The following is a 26,331-nucleotide window of genomic DNA, read 5'->3' as shown; positions in this document are numbered from 1 at the left end:
AAGTACCAGTAAACAGTAAATCTCACTTTTTTGAACACATCTTACTTTGTAGGTTCAAGGCAAAGACCCTTCTGTCGATATCACTCAGGACCTTGTCGATGAATCTGAGGAAGAACGTTTTGATGATATGTCATCACCAGGTCTAGAATTGCCATCTTGTGAATTAAGTCGACTAGAAGAAATTGCAGAACTTGTGGCATCTTCACTGCCTTCGCCATTACGTCGTGAAAAACTCGCACTAGCACTGGAAAATGAGGGCTATATTAAGAAGCTCTTAGAAATTTTTCATGTATGCGAAGACTTGGAGAACATTGAAGGACTACACCACTTATATGAAATTATCAAGGGAATTTTCCTTTTGAACAGAACTGCACTTTTTGAAGTAATGTTTTCTGAGGAATGTATAATGGACGTAATTGGATGCCTAGAATATGATCCGTCTTTATCACAGTCACGGAAACACAGGGAATTTCTGACTAAAACAGCAAAATTTAAAGAGGTGATTCCTATATCTGATCCAGAGCTGAAGCAAAAAATACACCAGACGTACAGAGTACAGTATATTCAAGATATGGTCCTACCCACTCCCTCAGTTTTTGAGGAAAATATGCTATCAACACTTCATTCTTTCATCTTTTTTAATAAAGTGGAAATAGTTGGTATGTTACAGGTAAGTTGCAGAATTTTAGTCTCTTTGTTTGAGCTTGGGCAGAGAAAGTTGGATAATTTTTCTTGGAAAGATTGAGGTGCTTCGGTGGAACCTTCACTTCTGTGATTCTGAAAGCCATGTTGAAGTATGACATAAAAGGCATGGATTTCAGTATGGAGCTCTTAAATGTATGTTCCTAAATTCCGGATTTTGGACTAGGTTCTCTGTAACTGATTTAAATGGAGCAAATATATGTAGAATCCTGAATGAGGTTGTTTCGAATTAACAGTACTGTTTGCATTTCGAAGGGCTGATCTTGTATTTTGGGACTTTACAGGCACTACAGTTAAGGATAATTTTTGTCATGTTACCATGAAAAAAAAATCAAGTTGCTTGACCTAAATATTCTATTTCGCAAATATAATCTCATACAAGGATATAGCTGTTTCTAATTTTGGAGTAAATTAGATTAGCTGTTTGGAAAGTACAGGTTCAGAACATAACATTGCCTCAGGTGCTTGAATGGTTTCTTAGTTTGTCTTGTAAGCAAATAATACTACTTGTAATTACAGTTTTTCATGATCTGTGTCAGTGTAAATGTACAAAGATTGTGTAACGCTTTAGATATCATATCTACATGTCTTAAGTATTCTGTACCAACCAATGAACTTCCTGAACTGTGTAGAAATAGGTGACACCTATCTCTAACTCAGCAAAGAGTTACAGCACGTGTTCTAGTTTGCAGAAGTTAATTATCATTACCTTAATTCTCCTAACATTTAATAAACGAATAGCTGCTGCCTTTGTAGGGGCTGTCTGATCTGAAGAAATGGACAAGTGCTAGATGCTGCTGGTTACCTTAATAATTTTATCTTCAGTTGAATCTCAGAATGCGCCCTGTTTAATTTCATGAAAATTGGGTGTCAAAGGAGGGTGAAAGTTCCTTTTGCAAGCTCATAATGACAAATCATTGTCAAAACTAGCCCTCCTGACTTTTTAGCCACCACACTCAGTTGATCAGAATACTGATAGTGTTTAATCCACTCTCTTGGATCTCTTAATCTGCTGTGTCCACACATGGATTATTTGATAAGGAGCCAGATGTGCCAGACATCGCCTAGGCCTAGCGACTGAGGCGTGCGCCTTGTGGACAGAGCGTCAATCACTGGAGGCCTGGTGGAACACCTGGGACATCTTCAGTAGTGCTAGATCCCCGATTATGCCCACCCGAACCAAACTTTTTGTGTGTGTGTGCCCTTGACAAACAAAGTCACAAACGTGTGTCTGAGGGTCTTGGTCATCTTGGAGTGCCCAGTTTGAGGAAGTTTACAAGCCTGAGTTGGAGAGAGTGCTGAAAACGATTCAATTAAAAGGAGTCTTAGCTTGAGTATTCAGTATGACTACTGCCTTCTGAAACATCTTGACCTCTCTGCAAGGGTTGCTAAAGGCAAAGTCCTGAGGATGATACATTTTGACTTGAGGAGGTGAAGAATTATTCAGGACTCTTTGTGTCAGTGGCTGATTCCGAGAGGGATCTCGCACCTGAAAAGGAAACTGAGCAAGGAAAAAGGGGACCCGATCCTGCAAAATTGTTAAGGCTGTATTTGCCAAAAATCCCAAGGTAACATGATCGAGGACTAGCGGCTGATCAGTTTCCTTTTTTCTGTGTGTGTTAGGTTAATAGCTGTGAGGTAAGCTTGGGTTAGAATGTCAGTGTTTGGTTGCGAAACTTGTAGTTTACAGTTGAAATAGAGGCTCAAATCTGATTTTGGTTTGTTGTGTGACCACAGGTTTCTGAACCTTATCTTCACTTCTGGTGCTGTTGTCTATTGTTGAGAATAAAGTATACTCCCTGCACAGCAGAGCTGGAAGAATTAGCATTGCATAACTTCCAAAATGAGATAAATTGTTGAAGAGCTTTCTACAGCTTTGAGGAGTCAAGAGTGGTAGTGCATGAGCAAGAAAATACATCCTGTGCTATATTGCATTTCCTAATCCTTTCACAGTACAGCTCTGTATTGTTGAGGGGGAACCCCCTAAGTTTATAAATAAGAATCTGTTAGAAGTTATTTAACATTGATCAGTTCTTGGTTTGGGGGGAATTAAAAGAGGCTATCATAAATTATATGACCATCGCATTTCTAAGAGATTAAAAAGCTTGACTAAGTGATTGATTTTTCAGGTTTTCACAGCTCTAAACCAAGGTTTAAACCTACTTACCTGACACTTATTTATTCATTTATTTATAGAGCAATATGTCAGGTTGCAGTTTTCTATAATCTCTGCCCCCTAAAGTTTCATTCTTACTTTTCCTTTCTCCATCCTCCATTCTGACAGTCCATGTATAAAAGGTAAGATACTGTCCGTTCTCGTGTCCTTAAGCAGAATAAATAATATTCTAGAACAAAATTAAAAGGCTGCTTTTGTTAATTTCACGTCTGTGACTAATTCTTAAGGTCTTTCTTCCTTTAGTGTATGGTTTAACATGCTTTCTGTAGCTGATTGTATCACAGTACTTTGGGGGGGCCACGTGTAATGTCTTGAAAAATTTAAAGTTGTTTGTAGCTGGAGTTGCTGGCATTCATTATTTTAGATCTTAGGAGATCCTGGTGCTCACTAACCTTATGTGTGTACTTAAGAAGCTGTTTCTTTTATGAGTCATTTTTAGTTGCAGAGTTTCTGGGATGCTTCTTAATAGTTTATTGGGAGCCATGGATGAGTCTCAAGTTCTTAGTTAGCTGATGCATAGGACAGGTTGTTAATGCTTCTGCTCTTAATTTTAGGTTGTCTCTCCTGGACCACAGAGGGTGTGACAAAAGAGCCATCTTAGTAAATTTTACTTCTCGAATTAAAAGTAATCTCACTGAGCAGCTGATACCCTGTGACATATTGCAACAGTTGTGTATACAACTGAGTTGGTTTAGATTCTGTTCTTTTCCCTCTCACTGGCCGTTAAGGAAAGGAGAAGGAAAACTCTTCCTTCCACTATGAAAAAAAGATGAGATCTAAAGAGCCCCTTTCATGTCAGGCTGTGTATTAACTGAAGTAGCACTTTGCAATACCCTGATCTCAGCTCAGCTGTATGTTTGTTAGAGAAAAAGTGACTAGAAACTTGTACAAGCCTCTGTGCAGATTGTGCCTGTGTTTGTGACAGGCCAGGTGACTTTACTCAGAATTACTGTTGTGTGTTATTTAAGGCATTTGGTGTCATGATTGGACATTTACGATCAGTTTTTCAATTATAACTAGTGAATTCTATAAATAAAAATATGCTGATTCTTAAGAATTCTGGCTTTGTTAGGAGAGATTTTGGATGTCTTTTAAACAAAAATAAATTCTTTAGTCATGGAAGATACCTGCTTTCATGATTTTACTTTCTTTGGTAGGTAAATAACTGTTACCTGTTGTGTGGTAAAATCAAAAATAGAGAATTGTTCACGTTTGGCACCTAGGGCTATGAACTATATTCATCTCTCCTCCTTCATTACGGTTAGCTTTCCCATAATCTTTCTAAAAATGCTTTTCTGAGAAAGGGAGGTTAGTTTGTGATTTGTCTAAGGTATGTCATTTTAAGTAACTAAGTCAAGATCATGCTAAACTAGATACTGTTGGTCGTGATGGATAGTAAACCCGGGATACCAATATTTCCAGTCCACGAAATTAACTGCTTGTCGAAAGCTGCTCAGTTAGAGGTTTTATGATTCGCTGTACGTAAGATACGAAAGAGGTATATAACATTTTTTTCCAATTTCAGCCCCTCCTATTATGCTCTTACTGCTTGGGGTCCAGCCAGTTCTAGTCTTGAGATGTCATAGCCACCAAGAAACCTTGCTGAAACATGGAGTTCGCCAAGTGTTGAGAGTGGGGGTGGGAGAGGTAAGTGGTGTTTCTTGCTTTATATGACGCTCTTTTGCAATTTAAAAAATACATACTAATGTTCACACTGGAGGCCACCAGTTCTTTCCCTTTATATTATTAACTAGTTCTTAAAAAACAAAAACTTGCAAAACTGCGCCATAGAGTGAGCAAACACTATTTCCTTCCGTTCTCTACCCCCTTTCTCATTGGCATGTTCTTTGTGCCAGCAAGATCCTGCAGTGTTTTTTGCCTTCTAGAATACAAAATATTTCTAGGTTCACTTTTGAGTACATACATTTAGATGTCAGAGTCTTTATTTTCAGGAGAATGGAGGGTGGAAGGGGAAAATTGGACGTAGGTTAAAATAATTTATGTGTCTAGTAGAGCAGTGATCATATGGCGTTATTATACTGTTAAATCAGTTTTTTTAAGTACAAAAATCATATTATTGATAGTCCCTAGCTCCCTTTTCAGTAACTAAAAAATGGTTGGCATTTACGTACATCTGTGTATTTTACTAGATTTATACGTAACAGTAGGCTGGCTTGAATTTTGCGAGTGGTTTTACAGCTAGTTGCTTATTCTTAACAGAACCCCGTGAATGTAACTATCTGTACTTGCTTTAGAGGAAGAATTGTGTCAGTGCATCTTGGTAGTTTTGTCCAAATGCGTTAGGATTTAAACTTCTCCTGCTGGTCTACTGTTTTGCAGTAGTCAGCTCAGGAGTAACTCTGGAGATGTACTTTCAGCAAAATTTACCTTGCAATAAAATGTAAAAGGATACCACTTTCTGAGGGAAATGAGTTAGTGAAAGAAGCTTGCAATGGTGAATGCCAATGATTTCTGAGATTAACCTCTTCATAGTAGAAAACGCTTTTCGATGTTTACAGGAACTCCTAATGTGATTAGATGGATGCTGCTGCTGTTTCAATGTGCTGTCTCAAGTGGAAAGAGCGTATCGATAGCAAATGAAATCACGTGTGGTAAAGCAGTCTGAGATAAACATTTAAAATTGTTAAATCTTCTCATGTGGTAGCACAAAGGAATGCGTATTTAAAGCTGTAAATCTGCATTTGCTGGTAACATTTTCTGAAACTTTATCTGAAGTGAAATATTATTTCTGCCTAAAAAGAGTACGAAGGTGGAAAATAAGGTGGAAAGCATATTGGTTTTTCAAGCTTAGGTATCATTGACTTTTTGGCTGTTTTTTGAGAAAGGAATATTTTTTGTCATTTACCTGTAATCACAGCCATGAAGTATCTGATAACTCAAAGTTAATTCTGTTGAAGAGAGGACCACTTTTGAAGAATGCTTTAAGTGCCTTTTACGAGGAGGAGAGCTAATTAGTGTTCCTTTTAGGAGGAGGAGAACTAATTCGAAGGTTGAATCACATATAGAAATAGTGTCTTTTTTTGTGATCCTACTTTGTCTGTGGATTTTCTTGTTTTTAAAGTCATGAGTGACTAGTAGAAGACCTTGCTTAATTTTATCTTCATGAACTTTGAAAGGTATTAAATCCTAGGAGCATCTACTTAGATCTTGCAAAAATATTAATGAATATATTTAGTGTTTGGTATATGCGTAGTTTAAGTATTGCTCTATTGGTAATTTCTGTGCATGGAGAAAATAACTGGATGCTACAATTACCTCATAAACTCTTGTTTGCAATTTTATTTTATTGGAAAGTAGTTGTCGCCTTCACAGCTTCTAAGATTCGTCCAAATGGGTTTTGACACTTGTCTGCATGAAGAGGCCAGACACTACAAAGAATTATGCATTTGCGCTGTGTTCACAGACGTGTTTTGGGGGATTTTTGCAAGTAGGAAAAAAAAAGGGAAAACATTTAAGCTTGTGTAATTGTGCCAGTATATGCTGGGGACTGACCTGCTGGAGAGCAGTGTAGGAGAGAGGGCCCTGGGGGTTCTAGGGGACAGCAGGATGCCCATGAGCCAGCAATGTGCCCTCGTGGCCAAGAAGGCCAAGGGAATCTTGGGGTGTGTTAGAAGGGGAGTAGCTAGTAGGTCAAGAGAGGTCCTCCTGCCCCTCTACTCTGCCCTGGTGAGGCCACATCTGGAATAGTGTGTCCAGTTCTGGGCCCCTCAGCTCAAGAGAGACAGGGAAATGCTTGAGAGAGTCCAGCGCAGAGCCACAGAGGTGCTGAAGGGAGTGGAACATCTCCCTTATGAGGAAAGGCTGAAGGAGCTCGATCTCTTTAGCCTGGAGGAGAGGAGGCTGAGGGGTGACTTCATAAATGTTTATAAATATGTCAAGGGAGAGTGTCAGAAGGACAGAGCCAGGCTCTTTTCAGCGGCGTCCAATGACAGGACAAGGGGCAATGGGTACAAGCTGGAACACAGGAGGTTCCACAAAAATATTAGGAAAAACTTTTTCACTATGAGGGTGACAGAGCACTGGCACAGGCTGCCTAAGGAGGTTGTGGAGTCTCCTTCTCTGGAGACTTTCAAAACCCGCCTGGACGTGTTCCTGTGGATTTACTGTGGGTGATCCTGCTCTGGCAGGGGGCTGGACTAGATGATCTTTTGAGGTCCCTTCCAACCCCTGACATTCTGTGATTCTGTTGTTTATGCTTTGTGACTTCTAGAATACGTGAATTCTGCTCTCAGATGATGCATTCCTGTAGATTCTGGTAGCGTTGTACAGAAAAGTGTCTTTAGATAGCTGTCCTTATCAGTAGTTTTATAGCTTGAGAGAGAATCTTGTATTTAGAGTGTTCATTGCAATCACAGTTTTTCTATAAATGTGAGAGGGTTGGGGGTTTTCCCGTCAATAACAACTGTCTGCCTTTCAGTAAGCATCTGGAATGAAATAGTGTCTGAACGCATTTCAGGGCTAAGGTATAACTGTGAAGTTAGTAATAGTTTTTTTTTAATTTTCTTGGAATAACTATCGTTTACCTGCATATTGTCCAGTAAGGGTAGGATGTTTCGAATCGCTCGGATCCTTCTTAATTTGTCTAGTTTTAAATAGATCACAGTTCTTCTGAGGCCTAGAGATTTCCAAGAATGTATTTAATGGAGTTTGGGAGAGAGATGGTGTGGGAAATGCTTCAATATTCTATTTAGTGCAGAATTGTAAAATACTGTATTATAGTATATATGTGAAAGGTTGAAAAATGGTTACATATGAAACTTCTGCAAATTCTTCCTGAAACACTGTCAGCATTGAAGTCTTCATCATTTCCCAGTGTTTGGAAGTCCCCTCTAGAAGTCTAAAATCTTTGCAAGCCCAGTAACAGGGTGAGCAGGTTGTCCTCCGCTGCGGAGGAACATGGTGGGATCTGGTCAGGGTGCTGAGCTGGGATCCTGCCTGGGAGGTGCTACCGGCCGGGATCTGCTGTGGAACTGCAACTGCGGCTGCCCCACGGGACCAGCTCTGCCTCTGGGACTCTGCTGTGGGCTGTAAATGGGACCCACATGTCACCAGCAGTGCAGAGGCTCCTCCTCTCCTTGCACATTTTGACTTTAAAACCAATATTTGATGTTTTGGGTAATACTACATACCTTTCTTATACAGAAGTGCAGTCATCGTGACTGACTCACTTAAAGGCTGAAAATACCATTATTTTTACCCTGTGATAGTTCTAAGGTATTTTTGTGGTGTTGACCTCTGCTTACTGCCAGGTATTGCGAACGAGGTGAAAAATTCATTTCACAGAGAGAATGGAAGTAGAGGTTACACTTTCCAGATGGGGATAAGCATGCATCTTCTCATCAGCTTTGATAGATGAGGTTAGGTTTTCCATCTTGAGCAAAATAGCAAAAAGATAAATGAAAGCAAACTATTGAGCCTTTCTGAAATGCACTACTAGTGATAGAGAATAACTGGTATTTCTTCAAAATCACCATGGTTTATGTTGTTGGGTTTTCTTGTCACTTTTGTGTTTATTTTTTTTATTTGAGTAAACAAGTACATAATTATCTCTGCTGTGGTGTAGTTATGTTACCTGTAACATCTAATATTAGTTAAATATTAGAACAGGAAACTTACTAAGATAACAGCTGGACAGCAGGTGGTCAAACATCCTTGTATTCTTACATCACAGCTTAAGTAATGTTTCTTGAAATCAAAGACCTTAATAGTTGTTTTGAAGATGTTTGGCTGTTGCAATCTGAAAATCAAACTTTGTGTTTCCAGTGTTTGATCCTCCAGAGTGAATTTTGGCAAAGTTCAAATGAGGCCTCTTCTGTCTCTTTTTGGTTTGATTTTGAAGCAGTCACAGAAATAGCACATGAAATTGTGTCCAGAAATTTACTCTTCTTCATTCTCACTAGTCTGTTAGGTCATGTTAGAAGCGGAGCACAATTCAAACAGGAGGAAATGTGGTATATCCTAAATATAGAGTTTACCATCTAGTGTGGCAAAATGCCTTGTAGGGTAGTAGCTCCTGCCGACCTATTTTGGGTTTAATCTTTGTTGTCCTGTGTCACATACAGACCCTGGATGGGTTGTGACAGAGTTGTAGCTGCGGTAGCGCGGTGTGCTGTCAGAACCAAGGTTTTCACAGCAAGGCTGGAAAGTGAGCCTGGATGATTTGCAGGATGAGAAAGTTTGTGTGGATGTATCTGAAGTGCTTTCATGTTTCTACTTTATTCTGTGTAAACATAAGGAAGATTGGATTTCTAGCATTGTGTTTTTGGGATGGAGAGATATTGCATGTGGTGTTACTGACCTCACAGAAAACAGCATTCTGGCAGCATCTTGAAAAAACCGCATCTGATGGTGCAGATCTTTTTCAAACAAGAGCTGTCTTATGACTATATAGTATTGAGGAAAGGATGTGGGAAGGTTTATTTCTGTTTTAATAATCTTCCATTAGTTAGGACTGTAAAGGTTACAGGAAGCTGGTTCTTTCAGTCTAAATACACATATGTAATGTGTTGGCCGCTGTTTGTATAAGGTACAGCAGCATGAAAAATAATGGAAAGGGTTTTGATTGCTGCCAGCCAGAGTGCCCGATAAATGCGGTATGGAATAGAAGTGCTCTGATTTAGTTTCTAGAATTTACCCTTTTCACAGTGCTGGAGAGAAAGAATCTCGCCCCCTTCCTGCTATTAGGCAGCTCCTTTTGTCGTGTCCTTGCTTTAGTTCTGTTGCAAAGGTCTCATAAAATTTCAAAGATATGTATGTGTGTAGGTAGGGTTGAGTGGCAGATTATGTTTATAAATATATGTAAGCAGTGAAACAAGGGTATTGTAGTGTGGTTTAGGGTGATGGGCGTGTGACAAGGGTGAGGGAATTTAAAGAAGTTGAAGACAAAATCATGAGAATGGCAGTAGAAAACAGAAAAAGGATGGCTGAAAAGCAATACAAGATACATTATAACTGAGAATGACCTGTTGGAGGAGGGAGAGTGATGTTGAACATTGATGAAATCTCAAAAACAAGATTCATGTTAATTTGTTTGAAAATTCAGTTAGAAAGTTGATACTGGTGTGATTAACTACAGTACACAAGCTTATGTTCTCTTAATTGCAGGAGGCATCATTTAGAAAAACTTCATATTACATTTGGATGCCTTTTGATGTTATAAATAAACAAATGGTATTGTTTTGCCTTTGTAGGAAGATGAAAAATTTCTGACAGACTTGTTTGCACAACTAACAGATGAAGCCACAGATGAGGAGAAAAGACAGGAATTGGTAAGAAATCTACGAAATATACATAAAAGGGACAGTTACTAAAAATTGATACGAACATTTTTTTTTAATTACTGTTATATTATTCCTGTTTTCAGGTGAATTTTCTAAAAGAGTTTTGTGCATTCTCTCAAACACTGCAACCTCAAAACAGAGATGCTTTTTTCAAAACATTGTCAAATATGGGCATACTGCCAGCACTAGAAGTCATACTGGTAAGTCAGTTCATTTTTATTTGTGATAACACTTTTTGTTTATCTCCAGAGAGGTTTTTTAAAAAGTAAGTATGCCAGACTTCAGTCACATAGTTTACTGAAGTGTTTGTTAGTTTTCTAGTTAGTGTTTGTTAGTTTTCTAGTTAGTGTTTGTTAGTTTTCTAGTTAGCGTTTGCTTCATTTGTCTTGTCTTAGGTTGAGAATCAGAACATTTAAAATATTTTTGTAAAACTTTAAAAGCTGTTAAAATATGACATTGGTAACTGCCCTGACATTCTTACGTTCTTGTTTTCTCATTCACTTGCCTATCTTTACGGGCTACTTGGTGTACAATTCAGTAAGAAAATAGGGAAATGGACCAAAGGGCAGGGAAACCGTAAAATTTATTTTGCCGACAGTTGACAGATGTACAAAGAAGAGATCAGAGTAAACTCAGTTTTAGAATACAGTTTTAGTAGTAGTTAGGTATGACTTAGAAGTAGGGTTTAAAAGTCTCTTCTTTTAAGGGAACATAAACGATTTTATTTGACTTTTCCAGGGTATGGATGATGCACAAGTGCGAAGTGCAGCCACTGATATATTCTCATATTTGGTTGAATACAACCCATCCATGGTACGAGAGTTTGTCATGCAGGAAGCGCAGCAGAATGATGATGTAAGTAGAGGGTCCCCAGAAATGTGTGTATTATTATTATTTTTTGAAATTACTGTTCTCTATGTTTACAACTCTATTAATGACATGAGCCCTAGTTCTGAAGAAGTATGAAATATAGTCATGATGGTTACATGCTACTGAACTACCATGATTTTAGAAGTTTGATAGTCAGGTGAATGTTCACCTGGTCAAATATTCTCGTCCGTTGCGTGTAAACTAAAACAGGTTACCGTAAGCCACTGTTTTGATTAACACTGGCCATCATCCAAACAAAATAAAATGGTTTTGAATGATGTTCTCCTTAAAATGTGAAATGTAAATTTCAGTCTTCATCTAGCACGTACATCTGGTTTTAGTTTACTTGTAAGAAACCTGTGTTCAGTTTACTATCACTTATATCGAAAGTGGAATTAGGGTCCCAGGTTTTTAAGAACACTTTTTGACAGAGGTTTGCATTTCCCAGAGATCCTCTGGAAGTGATAAATACAAAATGCCAGCACAGGACTGGTGAAGTGATATTCAGTGGAAAAAAAAGATTGTGCTGCCTTTTCCATCGAGGAGATAGTTAACGCTTTTTTCTTGTATCTGATGAAAACATGCCAGAAAACAGGAAGGCGCTGGTGCTGCTACTTCTGTACTAGAGGAGTGGGGCAGCTGGGACAGGGAGTATCACTGGTGGTTCCAGCCACTTAAATCTGGTGGCTGTCCTCTTGTATGGGGAACAGTGGTAACTACGCAACTTTAGGGTAGGGATTACTAAATATAAATACCATTTTCTACTTTCTCTTGTTTTCTGCAAATGTACATTATGGTTATTTTTTGGTGAAAGTAATCTCATCAAGTTCAATAGCAGCATAAAATTTACTGTTGTATGTTTGTAGAAATAGAACCCTTGGTATGTATTTTAAAGGGGGATACAAACTAAAACCTCTGTACTCTGAAAAGGCTTCTAGAAGTCAGTTGAACTTTGACGCTGTTAAGTATCTGCCTCTGCTTTTTATCTTTTGGCATTTCAATTCAAACTAAATTCTAAATTAGATTCTTAATTTCAGAACCATTTTTACTTGCTTGAAAGGTTGTTCTTCACTACTTGCCTTCTTACTGTTGAACCACAAAGAAGTAGCATTAGAATTGATTTCTGCCTTTTTTTTTCCTCCCCCCTGTTAGGATATATTACTCATTAACCTCATTATAGAACACATGATTTGTGACACGGATCCAGAACTTGGAGGAGCAGTGCTACTCATGGGTTTGCTTCGTACTTTAGTTGATCCAGAAAATATGCTTGCCACTGCCAATGTAAGTAAATGCCTTCAAATGAAATTACACTTGGGCTTTTTTTAGAGTGTTTGATGTGTTATGTATATAAATTCTTTTTCATTCTTTAGAAAACAGAAAAGACAGAGTTCTTGGGTTTCTTCTACAAACATTGTATGCATGTTCTCACAGCCCCTTTATTGGCCAATACTACAGAGGACAAGCCTAGCAAAGGTAATGCCACTTGGGATTTTGGGCACGTCAAGGCTGTTGAATGTCCATATTTAAAATAGAGTAACCGTCAAAGGATGTTTTCTGTCTTAAAGAGAATCTTAAGACTATGATGCATAGTTCAAAGTAAAATGTTGATTCATGATTTAGTCATTTGAATAATTTAAAAATATGAAATTCAACAGAGACCTGACAAGAAGTGAACAGCATTTGCTGCAGATTTTACTTTATCAAAAATGAAAATATTTGTAGAATTTTTAGTAGCTCATGGGGCTGTTCAGTGACATAGACTTGTTAACAGGTGTAAATGTTTTTAAGGTGAGGGGTTACTAAAGAAGATGCAGAAATGCCCCTGGGAAGGTGTGTATCACAGTATATTGCTGAGTTTGAGGGTATTGGTTCTCTACATCAAACTAAGAAAGCAGAGGTCAGTGATGAAGTAACTGTTCTTGCTGGCTACTAGCAGCAGTTCTGTTTGTTTATTAATAGTGTGCCACATCCAGAACGGATGTTAGAGGAGGTTTGTAAAAGATACATGAATATTCTCTGAACTTTTTAGTTTATGTAGGTTTCCAGTGGTTTAGTTAATCTATTTTAGCTTAACTGGCTTCCAGATTTTTACGATTTAAAATACGTACGTTATTTACCAGTCAACAGTCTGGCACTATTTATAAAAAGGTAGCACTGCCTTTTAATAAAAGCTTAAATGTAGTGTTTATTTAATTTATTATTTATCTACTTAAATGCAGGATTTGTGTTATGTTTTGTATATGCTGATACCGTTATGTCCTAGAAGCATTAAAAAAAGAGCTTGAGATATTTCTTGCATAGTACTTTTGTTAAAAGGCATCATAGGTTCCATTTTTGGTACTGCATGTAGAGCAATTCTTTATAGTATAGACATGTGGACATTGTGATGAGATTTGCTTAAATAAGCCTGGCCACTTGTGTTAGTGTTAAGTTCTATATTCCCTGAACCTTCAAAGACTGTTTTAAGACAGACAAAATGTACAATTAATGTGCTAAACATAGTCCTCAGCGTGTTCCCTAAACTATCTGTGGGAATATACAAGAACTTCGAAATGCTTACAGGAGTGCAATTGGATGTTTGAAGTTAGCTTCTGAAGGCAATACCCTGGATATTTTTAATTACTTTTGGTTTTGTTTTTATTACAGATGATTTTCAGACAGCCCAACTCTTGGCATTAATACTGGAATTGCTAACTTTCTGCGTAGAACATCATACTTATCACATAAAGAACTACATCATTAACAAAGATATCCTGCGAAGGGTACTTGTTCTCATGGCCTCAAAGCATGCTTTCTTGGCATTGTGTAAGTTTGAAACTATAAGAATGGTATTTTGTGAATGTGAAGTGTTATGTATCTTCATTCTGCTGGAAGAAAGCTGTTTACAGGTCATCACAATTTGACTGAACACAGAAATTCTACTCTAATCATCTGTGTTTCTCATACCAATTTATAGATATGTCAGCTAGTATTGGTAAATAATTTTGCATTTATAGATGCTTTTTTTTTTTGAAAAAGCAGGACTTTTCTTAGTATAGAGGTGAATCAAAAAGATAGTATTTCAATATAGAGCATCTTAAGAAAACTATTGTAGGCTTAGATTTTTTTTTTTAGTAGAAATTATGAGAACTATTTAATTAGAGATACAGTTGATGGACTGCATTATATCACACAGAAGGTCAGTGTGCTGCTCTTCAAACGCTGGTTGCTTCTTGACCATGCTCAGCACAGTAATAGTAAAGCAGTGTGACTTTATTCTGGGGGCAGGTAAGAGATCTTTTTCTATGATTACATTGTGTGCACAAAGTTCAGCAAAGCCTGAAGTTGACTGAGCAGTACCATACAATAAGAAGTACCTTTTAAATTTGTAACTGAGCCACCTGAATTTGGTTCTAGAACCTTTGAATAGTGTTTTTTAACCTAGTTGCTAACCAACTGGTGCTGCCTTTTAGCGAGATGATACTCTGTGCATGGGCATTTCACATACCTGTGTACACTTCAGAGATAAAGCAAGAGCTTTACTGTGTTTGTGAAGGAAATGCCATTTACCAGTTTTAGATTGAGATAGTTTGCATCCTAATCACATAGGAATCAATTAAATGTAATCAAACTTACATTTGAATAATAGGAATGATAAGCAAATTTCCTAGTTTTTCTACTGAGAAAATATTTTGCCTTTATCGTAAGTAATTTAAAAAATTGAAAATACACTCTAGTGATATAGTTGAACAGTAGTGTACTATTTCTTTAGTGAACAGAGGTGGTTTCACTTGTACAGATATGATGGAGGATTTTTTTTTTTTGCATGATAAAATAGATAAGTAATCTTGAGCACTATCATCAAGGCTGTTGAGAAGCAGAGAACAGCTGAATGTATTACCTGGTTCTAATAATGTAATACTGTATAAGAACTGAGGTTGCAAATTGCCGTAACTAATGCTGAATGGTTTCTGGACTTCTTAAATCTGAAAATTCTTGTGACAACACCTCTGTTTCAGGTGCCCTTCGTTTCAAGAGAAAGATAATTGGGCTAAAGGATGAATTCTACAACCGTTACATAATGAAAAGCTTTTTGTTTGAACCTGTGGTGAAAGCATTTCTAAATAATGGTTCCCGTTATAATCTGATGAACTCTGCCATAATAGAGATGTTTGAATTTATCAGAGTGGTGAGTGCTTTTATATGCTGAAGATAATTACTCTATTGTTTAATTTTGTAGTTCAAGAATATTTAGCTTTTTGCTTGTGCCTTAAATTATGCTGTTATAATAGGACCATATGATACTGTATTTAAATGACCTTTCTTTTATATCACTTACATGTGTACATGTTCTTTATGTTCAAACAGCACCGTGACTTGAAAGTTAAATTCAGTCAACAGTGTGTTCACAGTACCCACATTTGCAAAGGCAGCACCAATCAAGTGTCATCATGCAGATTGGATGGGCCTGTTACGACAGGAGCATAATTTGAAACTGCTGCTTTAAAACATCCAATTCAGCTGTGCTCTGTAATGTCAATTCAGCTGACTGTGGAACCGAAGAGAAGAAATTCTAGTCTTTTTTGATTATATTGATGGAGATGCTACAAAGTTCCTTCCATGGGGAGTCTCTTAAAATATTCACGCCAGTTTGGCTGGCTGCACAGTACCCTTTCCTCACTGTGCTTTCAGCAGTCACATTCTGACAGACGGGAGATGTGTTAGTGAGGCCAAGCTCGGGTGCAGACAGTTGTGGAAGAGTAAGTGAGTGAGGAAAAAGGAGGCCTTTGAAATCTTCTGTGCTGATGACATCTTTCCTCTGAGTTGGGAATCAAGGTAGTTCACAACCAAGGTGACCTGATCACCATGGAAGAGTTGATTTTAAAATGGTTTTGAAGCTATGAAAAAAGTCAGTCCATATAGGTGGCGCTGACTTCTGTGCTGTGGTCTTTCAGTACTCTGTGCGATTGAGTGCTGATTCCACAGTTCACACTATGGCAAAATAGATCCTCCTTTTCACATTGATACCCAAATTGCATTTCCAGAATGCTTGGCATCTGACAGTGTTTGCCAATTTTTTTAAAGAAAGCAAATTTTTTAAAAAGTGTGCTTTTGTTATTGGTGATACATTACCATTTGTAACAGGTGACCTTTGAACACGTAACCAAAATGGAAAAAAATCAGTATATTAAGCTTTTTCTTGCTTTGCTTGTCCTTGGTAGATGGTCATTAGGGTGTTTATTCTGCCATGTGTTCCAGGGGCTGTGCAGTGCTAAGAAAGCCACACAGGCTTTCTTATTTTTTATAGAAAATTGCACAGGAGCAATTTTCCTGCTGCAGTGCGTGGCCCTGTGCAAGCCTCAGGTGTCTAGAGCGGCTTTGAGCAGCCACAGCGTTAAACTGAAATAGCACAGTAGTTGGGACGCTTTTGTAAAGGACCTTGACCAGCACTGTATGGCCAAAATGGAAAAGCTTGATGTTAGTTTCTGAATAATCATTTTTACATAAGTAATTTATTTGCAGTGAGGAAACAAACAATGTGAATGCTAAGTCTGCAGCTCGAAAACATATTTTTAATTGGCTCATTACAACAGGTATCAGTTAAATCTATCAATATAAAAATATTTTTAAGTTAGAGTGGGAACAACCTTTTAGAATTGGCTTTGGTATAATTTTCGGTTAGGGCTTTAGGTTCTATACATCCTGTTTGAAGGCAATACTGCTAGCAAGTTGCTGCTATTTTATGCCTGTTTCACTAACCAAATATTTGAAGCTCTAGATTTTTAACTATGCTTTCAAGTATAATACTATTTTTTGCATAAGCTAATTAACATGATGCTTCTTACGGAATGTTTAAAAATAAGCTCTAACTTCAGTTACTTTTTACGTTGTATTAAGTAATTTGAAGGAAAATAAGTCACTTTATGTTTGTTCGTATAGGAAGATATAAAATCATTAACAGCTCATGTAATTGAAAACTACTGGAAGGCACTGGAAGACGTAGACTATGTGCAGACGTTCAAAGGACTGAAACTACGATTTGAGCAACAAAGGGAAAGACAAGATAATCCAAAACTTGACAGGTAAATTGCACTAAATGCTCTTAGTAGTTTATTAGTGCTTTAACTCTGTTTTGGGAATATTTGTGGGTTGTTCTGTGGTAGTGAGGAATGTAAACCATTTAGACTTCTGCCTGCATCTCGGGCATTCTTGAATTTACTTGACTGAAAGTGTGATTTCCAGATGGATTGCTTCAACCTCTTGATCAGCTCACACTCGTTGCTGGGCCCCAGTGGTGATGCTAAGTTGTCATGTCCTAATGGACATACACTGTTGTAATGAGGCTGGAAGCTGATCAAGTATCAGAAGTTCATTTGTTTAAATGTTTCCCACTGTTTGATTTGAAAGATTGTTCGGTTGTGAGTTACCATTCTGTGGATTTTTCCTTCAAAAAACTTCACATTAGATTTCCAACACTCGAATCACTCTTTCTGTTTGCCAGAACACGAGTTCCCCTTCCCTAGTACAGTTATCCAAGGTTAGAAGGTTAGGGTGTGTAAAAATAGGAACTTTAGGACTTTTTGCTCCATTTATTTTTGGGAAATTACTTTTGTGTGTAGTTTTATTAAAACAAAATGGACTACTTGTGTAAACAGATGAGTTACTCTTAAGAATTGTAAGCAAGAACTGTTGTTCTGTTGCCTTGAGCTAGTTTGAAAGTACATTAAAAAAAATTAATCCTGATCAGTCATCCTAGGATGTCTTGAAATTTCAGACTTTTAAGTAATTTTGTCTCCTACCAGAAGGTTTCTTAACCAATATTTAAATATGAGACTGGTGCAATTAAAATGAGAGTATAAGCATAGATTTGTTTTAAAATCTTGAAACGCTTTCAAGAGTATGTGTGGGATCTGCAGTTTTGAGTACTCATGTTTTACAGGTGTGATGTTATTACCTTGGCTTGTGTCAGCACAGCTTATCATTCTAGCAGCTATGAAATTCAAGCCAACCGTTCATGCATTAGCGAACGTGTTTGAAGAAACACGCAGCCACTTGCTTCAGTCATTTCCATTGAGTAGAAGAAATAAAATGTTCCTTAGCTTAAGTTGAGCTAAGTGATTATGTGTAGTTGTGCTCCATGAATTTATCCACCAGAAAGTTACAGCTTCAGGAGGCTTGTAGCTGAACTGGCCCTTTTTTTTTCCTTTCTTCCTACATCTTGCCTACTGCCTGCACGAGCCCTGTCACAGTGTGTGTAACTTCTTAAGTGAAGACCCAGAAACAATCAAATGCAAAAATGAGATTAATCTGTTCACACATGTTAGCAAAGAATAGTTCAATAAGGAAGAAAGCCAGAAATTTTGTTGACGTGTGCCACGAAAGGATTCAGAAGAGTGCCACTTAACTAATACTTCTGCACTATTGGCAGAACTTGGATTTAAATGCGATGTAAAGTGATGCAGTGCGTATAGATCCAGATGATAGTGTTGGCAAGCAGATTATTCAGAATTAGATTTAATTTTTAAAGTATATTTAGCATTCTCATTTAGTACCTTGTAATTTCCTAATTTTCCTGCAGTCAGTAATGCAAGACCTTTTCTTTAAATAGAGTAAGACTACTACATTGTATAGTTAACATTTTGATGCTGGTAATAAAGATTGTATGAAAAACATCAAATTTCAGACTTAGCGTTGTTGCCAGTAAATTCTGAAGAAGTGCTATGGAAAATTTGTAAAGCGTTCCATGCTTTTATTGCAAACTGACTGTTGGAATCACCACTTCGCAATTAAAAGAGTGTTTTCAACCTCTCTTCCACTTTTCTTCCGCCTGTTCATCATCACTGTTCCTCTCCTCCAAGCTGCTGCTGTGATAAAAAAGAATAGGAAGGTGGAGCTGAGATAGACCAACTCTTATAGTAGATTAAGGGGAGAGAGAGAGCCTTGTGTCTAAGGCTCTGAAGAATGAAAAATACTGATAGTGACCAAAAGTTTAACAGGTGGATGTGGCAGAAAGAGATAGCTGTCATTTAATATATATTTTAAACCTGAGTCATATTTAAGTTAGATTTGGGGTTAGGCTGGGCTTTTTTCTTTCACACATTGGACCCCAAATGCTGACAAGTTATAAAGTATTTTCAGACAAAAAGTCTGAAGTTTCTAAAATCTTATTTTACAGCTTTTTTATTTACCAGTGTAAACTGGTAAACTAAGCCTGAGTGCAAGATTTTAGTGACACTGATTAAAATTACTTTGTAAGCTACAGAATTTTGGATAGCTAAGGTCATTTGAGTTGTAGCAGAGTTGCACTGTATTTGGTTCTTTGTAAAGAAAAGCTTGTAATGATATTTGCAGTGAAAATACAAAGATTCACATTACAGAATTATTTGCTGGTATTTTTATTGCTCTACAATATTTATATCTGTAAGCCGTCACTCTTAAGTAACTGCCAAGTAGAAGTTTTATTATTATATATATGAGTTGGTTTTTTGAATAAAAAGTTTTCAAACTTACTGTTCTGCAGCATGCGCTCCATTTTGAGAAATCATAGATACAGAAGGGATGCAAGAACCCTGGAGGATGAGGAGGAAATGTGGTTTAATACTGATGAAGACGATATGGAAGATGGCGAGGCAGTGGTGCCCCCTTCTGACAAAACTAAAAATGATGAAGATATTATGGACCCTATCAGTAAATTCATGGAGAGGAAAAAATGTGAGTGATAAGAGTGCCCCTATGGCTTATGCAGAAGCTGTAACTTGTATTTTTTTAGTTCTGCTGCACTGAAGGATTTGCATGTATTTGTTCTGAAGTTCTTAAATTTTGAAATTGTGACACCAGGTTGGTGGACCACTGCTTCAAAACAAGTTTTGTTGTCTTTAAATGCAGAATGACACAAAATAATACTGTTGATTTCTTAAAGTATTTGAATGACAATTTTAGCTTATAGCTAAGTTTTCTTGTGTTTTTATTCAGGTTTATAATTCAAAGTTTTTGATCTAAATGTTCAGGTGATATCGTTGGTAGAATAAAGTGTTTATTCTTGGCCAATGACAACAGGTGGTAGGTAATGGAGGAGTATTCAAAAAAACGTCTATGATGATTCACTTTACTAAGTTGCACACAAAGTCTTAAAGTCTTTTTCCGTACAGTCAAGTGATTTGTAATTAAATGTTTCACTCGATAGTCCTGCTTAACTTGTGCAAAATTTTGTGTTTATTTTTTCTTTCCAGTAAAAGAAAGTGAAGAAAAGGAAGTTCTTCTGAAAACTAACCTTTCAGGTCGTCAGAGCCCAAGTTTCAAGCTTTCGTTTTCCAGTGGTACAAAATCTAACCTTACCAGCCAGTCATCTGCAAGTAATCTGCCTGGCTCCCCAGGGTCTCCAGGATCCCCTGGGTCCCCTGGGTCTCCAGGCTCAGTTTCTAAAAGCACATCTCAGATGGCAGCTATTACAACTAAGGTAATTTTGAATGGATGTGGGTTGTCTTCATTGCTACAGACTAGGGATTTGCTTTAGCGTCTCTCTCAAGTTTGATGTGCTACGCCATAATAGATTGTCTGGTTTGTATGTGCTTTTTGTCTGGCCTTTAGCATTTTTAAGGAGATCTGACCTATATGTAAAAGGAAGAAATAAAAGCTCTTTTAATGTCCAGACTCTTGAAGTAAGGAGCATACAACTAGCTGCTCTTTGCAGCTATCTTTACTGTGGAACTCAGACAACACGCTACTTTTGTGAAATTGCACAGGGATATTTGGCAGGTAAAAATACAGAAATACTTTGGAAACATTGCCAAATTTTGTCAGACTCCACGATGTCCTATCACCTCCATTGAGACTTTCTGCTGTTACCATTTCTAGTATTTTTCAGAATGATATAACTGGCACATGTGAAAGACGTAAGTTGTGTTATGGCGGAATGGTTGCTGTAAGCCAAAGCCTAAACAATTTTTAATATCCTAGCATGACTTCTTTACCTTTTGAAATAACATACAGCTTTGGGTTGGAACATACTGAAGAAGAAGAAGAAAGCCGGTCTGAAGGAATCAATATAACTTGTGATGAATATCCAAACCCAGCATTTTAAAACATATTAGGACACTGTTGGATTTTATCAGATTTGTGGCCAACACTGTATTCAGACCAAGTCAGGGAAATAGTGTGACTGGTGTTTTCTCAGCACTGGGGGGGAACAGGTAAGGTAGTGTTGGTACAGCATCATTCAGATGATGAGAATTTACTTTTATAACAAGTGTTTCCATTTCTGAAAAGTTAGGTTTGTATCTCGATCCTCATGTAGCCTCGGGATAGGTCTGATTCAACCTTATTTTTTTAACAGCACCATGCTGCCTGTTCACCTAACTTGTAGTAGAGGCAAGCAGGGGTTTAGGTTTTTCTTACTTACAGTCAAATATGGCTTAAGGGTTTGCATTTGGATCCGATTCTGTTGAAAATACCCGAATGAGAAGAATTTGGCCGATAGAAGAACTAAGGGGACGCTTCCTCTAAATCCTTCTGTGGAGAAAGGGGATGCAAATTTATTTAATTTATGAAAAAAAATAGAATAGCTAGTCAAATGTTTTTTAAAAGTGATAGAATTGGCTTGGGATTTAGCTCAGTCTGTGCAGTATTTCTACTGGAGGCTTGTTCTCTCCCAGTATAATTTCTTGAATTTGAAATGGAGTCTTTACATATGGAGCATATAGCATACGGTGTAGTATTGGCTCCAGATTTTCAAGTCTTGGTCGCAAAAGTGTTGGAGTTACACTGAATATGCAGTACTCTGAAAAAAACATTCATGGATTCAGGCATAAGCTACCTTCTTTCAGTAAAATGTACAGTGATTATCAATGTGCCACAGTCGCAAACTAGAAACTATTGAAACGTTTGCGGGTGCTCTTGTTAATTATCTGATCCTGGTTTTTTATGTGTCGTATGCTCAGTGTTAAGTTGTATGTGACTATTTAGAATATGTGCAATTGTCTTATTGAGCTGTATTTTTGTATACAGTTGGCTGAAAAATTCTGTTTTGGATGTCTATCATTAGACACTTTGAGTAAAGTACCAGTAACTGTATGGTGGTTATTTGCAATACGAGGGAATTTTTAATATTACTAGATTAATATTGATATGCTTTCATCTTCAGCTGCCAAGTTGTTTAAATTTTATAACCTGTACACCTCATTCAGCTATAGTATACGAAAAATTCCTTAAGTTAAAACACATTTAAACTAGCTTTTGTGAAGACAGACTATGTTCTAAAAGTATCGTAATTCAAAAATTGAAATTGAAGGATATTCTCTATTTGTTTCTGAAGTGCTTCCAGATTGCTGATTGCTGCAGTCAGCTGTACTGGGTAAAAAAAAAAAAAATCTACATCTCTACAGATAGAGCTGCAGTGACGCTTAGCAGAACTAACTGGATTTTTGGATTTTCTTAAATTTCAACTGGAAGTATTTCTATTCAGTTGGATAGGTAAAACCCTGTTTTGGATTTATTTTTCAGACAGTGTCACTTTCATTTGTGCTGAAGGATTTATTTTTGTTCTGCTTTGTTTTGTTCAGAACTTCGTGAATCGGTACACTCATGGTGATATTCTGTGCAAAGGTCGTTTCCTGATACAAACATGAAATACCTATGTGCAAACATTTTTCTTAATTACACTTATTGTCTGTCTTTGTAGGGAGGCCTCGTTGGGCTTGTAGATTATCCTGATGATGATGAAGAGGATGATGAAGATGAAGATAAGGAGGAAACTTTACCTTTGTCAAAGAAAGCAAAACTCGAGTCATCATAATGGCAACTGCTGAAGAACGTTACCAGTTGGGGAAGGATGTTTTTTCCGAAAACAAGAGACCCACAGCAAAGCAGCAATCTTCTGTGAATTCCTGTGTGTGACACAGATCAACCTATACAAACAGATTTCTGCCAATCAAGTGCCAATTCAAAGGAGCAGAAGAAGGGGAAATACTTTGTTTAGGGGAAGGACTTACGCCTTTGAGCTCTCCAGCTTGGACCACACGTTGCCCTTTTCTCAGGGAAGGAAATGGAAATCAAAAACAAAAACAAGCCAACAGGGCAGGAGTTTTGTTAGTGGAACTCTGGATTGGCTGGTCAGTTGCTACAATCAGAATATGCTTTCTTGGACCACGTATGAGACTTCTGAAGAAAAGGCGGGTTTTGCCATAATTCTTCACTAGTTAAGAATGCCAGCAATTTCTTTGTATAAAAGAGACCTGCCTTTGAAATCATACGGTCTGAACATTTTAGTCAAGCTACAACAGGTTTTAAAAACCTCTACGGGGGAGGGCTGAATATAAAGTTTCCTCTTTTTTTTTAATCTGTTCTCTTTGCCCTTTAAACTGCAGAATTTTTTTGGAGGTGGGGGATTTGTTTGTCCCTTCTTGATTAAAGATTGAGTGGAATTCTAGATGTGGTCACTTTTGTGTCATAATTTTTTTTTTCCCCCCCTGAGTGTATGCTTAGTTGTTGAGTATATATTTGGGACCATTAAAATTTTTTGATGTAATATAATCTCACTGTTGTGCTGGTACCTGTTTCACCCTGTGTAATTTTGTTCTGCATCACAGTTCTTGATATGTTTAGGATTTTATGGAAGATGGAATAGTTTTTATGAGGGGGAAAAAAGTAATCTTACCACAATGTGCATAAAAGCAATACTATTTTGTGACTAAATATTTTATATTAAATTTTACATCACAACTGTCAAGAAAATATTCAGGGAAATAGGATGGAATAAAAAAAAATTAAACCTTTAAATATGAAATTAGTATTCCAAAGAGACCTTGAAATTTCATAACTCAGAACAATGATGATAGACTAACTCATCAAAATGCAAGATGGATGATTTAGGAATACCAATATATTGACTCATTTGACTTAAGAAAATAAAAAAGAAATAATTAAAGCTGAAGGAAAACGGCATTAGTGGTATTTTTTAAAAACCTCTGATTACCTTTGGAATACCAGTTTTGGTGAATCAAAGATGGTTGTAGAATAAACTCTTTCCAAGGATACCATCTTTTGAAATTTGTTCTAATACTCAGTTGAAAAACAGCGGTGAAACTTTGAGTCTAACTCAGTTAGCATATTCTTTCCCCTTTATCCAATAATCTAAATAATACTGGCTAGTAATTTGAAACTCAATGTTATATCCCGCTTCCTTACTGCTTTTAAAGAAGATGACTTTGAGTACACAGCAGTACTTTCTATGAAGGCGAGTTTATTCAGTTCTTTTGAGAACAGGAGATCCTTTCTTAGTGATATCTTTCAAGAATTTGTTTCCTTTTGGACGTTCAGAGCACCAGTGTTGCAACAATCATGAAGTTATACTTTAACGTATCACATAAAAACAGAAATAAGAGAAATTCAGATCTCAGGCTGGATCATGCTTGTAGATTAGTACTTTCTTTCAGAAAATTGTGTGTTCCATGGCAGATTCTATGCTAACTACAGAAGTCAAAGCTTTTGTGCTTGGACTTTATTAATACTTACTAGTTATTTCAGATTTAAATAAGAGTGTGCATTAGGGAAAAAATAATTAGCCGTCTTTTCCTCAAAAAGTTCATTTGAAATCACTTTCCAAGGTTGAGTTTTTACAATGTGTTTGAAATGTCTGACAGGGCAGTTCTCAGCAATAAATTTTAGAGAGGGCAAGAGTTGAGCACTTGGTCACTACAAGATTAGACGGAATCTTCTGGTGCAGAATAAGAGTTCCCATGCTATCTCAGTGACCTGTATGAAACTTGATTTTTGCAACTTTGGTGTTAGAGCAGACACTGTGCCAAGGAAATCTGATCTTGCAGGTTTTCTTTTAATTGGCTTGAATTTAAATCTTTCCCAATCTGTCAAACTTTCCTTAAGCACAAAGTTCTCAAAAATGTTTCCATATGGTTGTCTTCATATCCTCCAGGCTGTATCTTAGGAAGTAATCTCAAGGCGGTCAGAAGTTTTTTTTTAATGTTTTTTGTGTTCCTTCAGCTACTGAGTATTTGATCTTGTGATGTTTGATGTTGGTCTTCTAAACTTTCAGATACTTTCATAATATTTGTAGGAATCTTTGATTTTAGACTTCCAGTACATGAAGCATTGCATTTAACAGAAGAAATACTATCCTCAGTAGAATCCTAAAATCATAAGTAACTAGGTTTGGTAAGAATAATAATGGAAGAAGGAATTTTTTTGAACTCCTTACATTTTTATGAAGCTCCAAAGGACTGAAAAAATATTAAGCTGCATATCTTTTAATGCCATCTAACCTATAGATTGTTAGTTTTCTTGCCAATTATCTAATGCTTGTGGCCTGACAGGGCGTGTCTGCACTTAGATGATGTAGTCATGGAAGTTGGAAGTAGTCAGGAAGTAGGTGAGGTGGGGACAGAGGTGGATATTCTCTTGCCTTGTGACTTTCGCTTTCGTATTCCAGGAAACCTTGAAATATATTTCAGGGGGTGGGGAAAGGAAATAGGGGGATTGTGAGAAGTGATGGATTTTTGGGGGAAAAAAACAAACTGAAGGATTGTGAAAAGTGATGGATATAAAAAAAAAAGTGGGTATGACTGAAGTGGAAAAAAATACGTTACAAGAGTGTTCCATTCTAGACCTTTCTCTGAGCTGATGGAGTTTCCTTTTGTCCACATCTCAAGAGAGCTACACATATCTTGTATTAAACACAGCTTGGTCATCTTAATTGCTTTTTAACTGTATCATTAAGTACGTTTTACAGGGCAAAGCCAAGATGCAACATGCTTGAATCGTCAGTACAGACCTCTGTTCCTTCAGTGGCTGAAAGGCGTCGTGCTCGTTACTGCGATGTGCACTTTGAGCGTAGGTCCACTGAGGGTACCAGACAAAAGGCTATGGAGTACCTGGTCCCCCAAGGAAGCACATTCTTACTCTAATGAAAGGAATTCCAGGTAATCGGGAATACTTCCAAATTTTCTTCTAGTGTACACAGAGGGTGGTTGTATTTAGTTAACAGTGCACATCACTGCAAAACAGATCTGTGTCGTGCAGGCAGGCAGAAGGATCTGAAAGCTGGTGTATCCAACAAGTTGCCTCTAAAACATACCTGGCTATAATGTACATACTTGGTAAACAAGATCAGGCTGGTGGTCCATCTCGTAGCCCACCCAGGTGAGAATATCATGTTCTCGTGGAGTTAAGTATCAAGTAGGCCCAATCCTTTTAACATAGCAAGGATGAAAGTGTCCAGATTGGTTTTGGCTGTGTTTTTGCATCTATGCAAATTTCAGGAACTGTTTGGTTCGATAATTTGGAAGATTT

General features: G+C 37.3%; 1 protein-coding gene across 1 annotated transcript in view; it reads left to right on the top strand.

Annotated features, from left to right (window-relative positions):
- SMEK1 (SMEK homolog 1, suppressor of mek1 (Dictyostelium)) overlaps nt 1-23,453 on the top strand; it is a 44,311-nt gene extending 20,858 nt beyond the window's left edge. The window contains exons 4-15 of the mRNA XM_009874619.1: nt 53-670; nt 10,090-10,167; nt 10,263-10,379; nt 10,918-11,034; nt 12,202-12,333; nt 12,423-12,525; nt 13,699-13,857; nt 15,051-15,220; nt 16,972-17,114; nt 19,553-19,743; nt 20,262-20,488; nt 22,709-23,453. Coding sequence (XP_009872921.1) covers nt 53-670; nt 10,090-10,167; nt 10,263-10,379; nt 10,918-11,034; nt 12,202-12,333; nt 12,423-12,525; nt 13,699-13,857; nt 15,051-15,220; nt 16,972-17,114; nt 19,553-19,743; nt 20,262-20,488; nt 22,709-22,822 — 2,169 coding nt within the window. The 3' untranslated portion in view covers nt 22,823-23,453. The remainder of the gene's footprint in view (nt 1-52; nt 671-10,089; nt 10,168-10,262; nt 10,380-10,917; nt 11,035-12,201; nt 12,334-12,422; nt 12,526-13,698; nt 13,858-15,050; nt 15,221-16,971; nt 17,115-19,552; nt 19,744-20,261; nt 20,489-22,708) is intronic.
- The last annotated feature ends 2,878 nt before the right edge of the window (nt 23,454-26,331 follow it).

This window comes from Apaloderma vittatum, unplaced genomic scaffold (assembly GCF_000703405.1).
Source record: "Apaloderma vittatum isolate BGI_N311 unplaced genomic scaffold, ASM70340v1 scaffold2548, whole genome shotgun sequence".
Classification (NCBI taxonomy): Eukaryota; Metazoa; Chordata; class Aves; order Trogoniformes; family Trogonidae; genus Apaloderma; species Apaloderma vittatum.
This window is presented reverse-complemented; position numbering and strand designations above follow the sequence as displayed.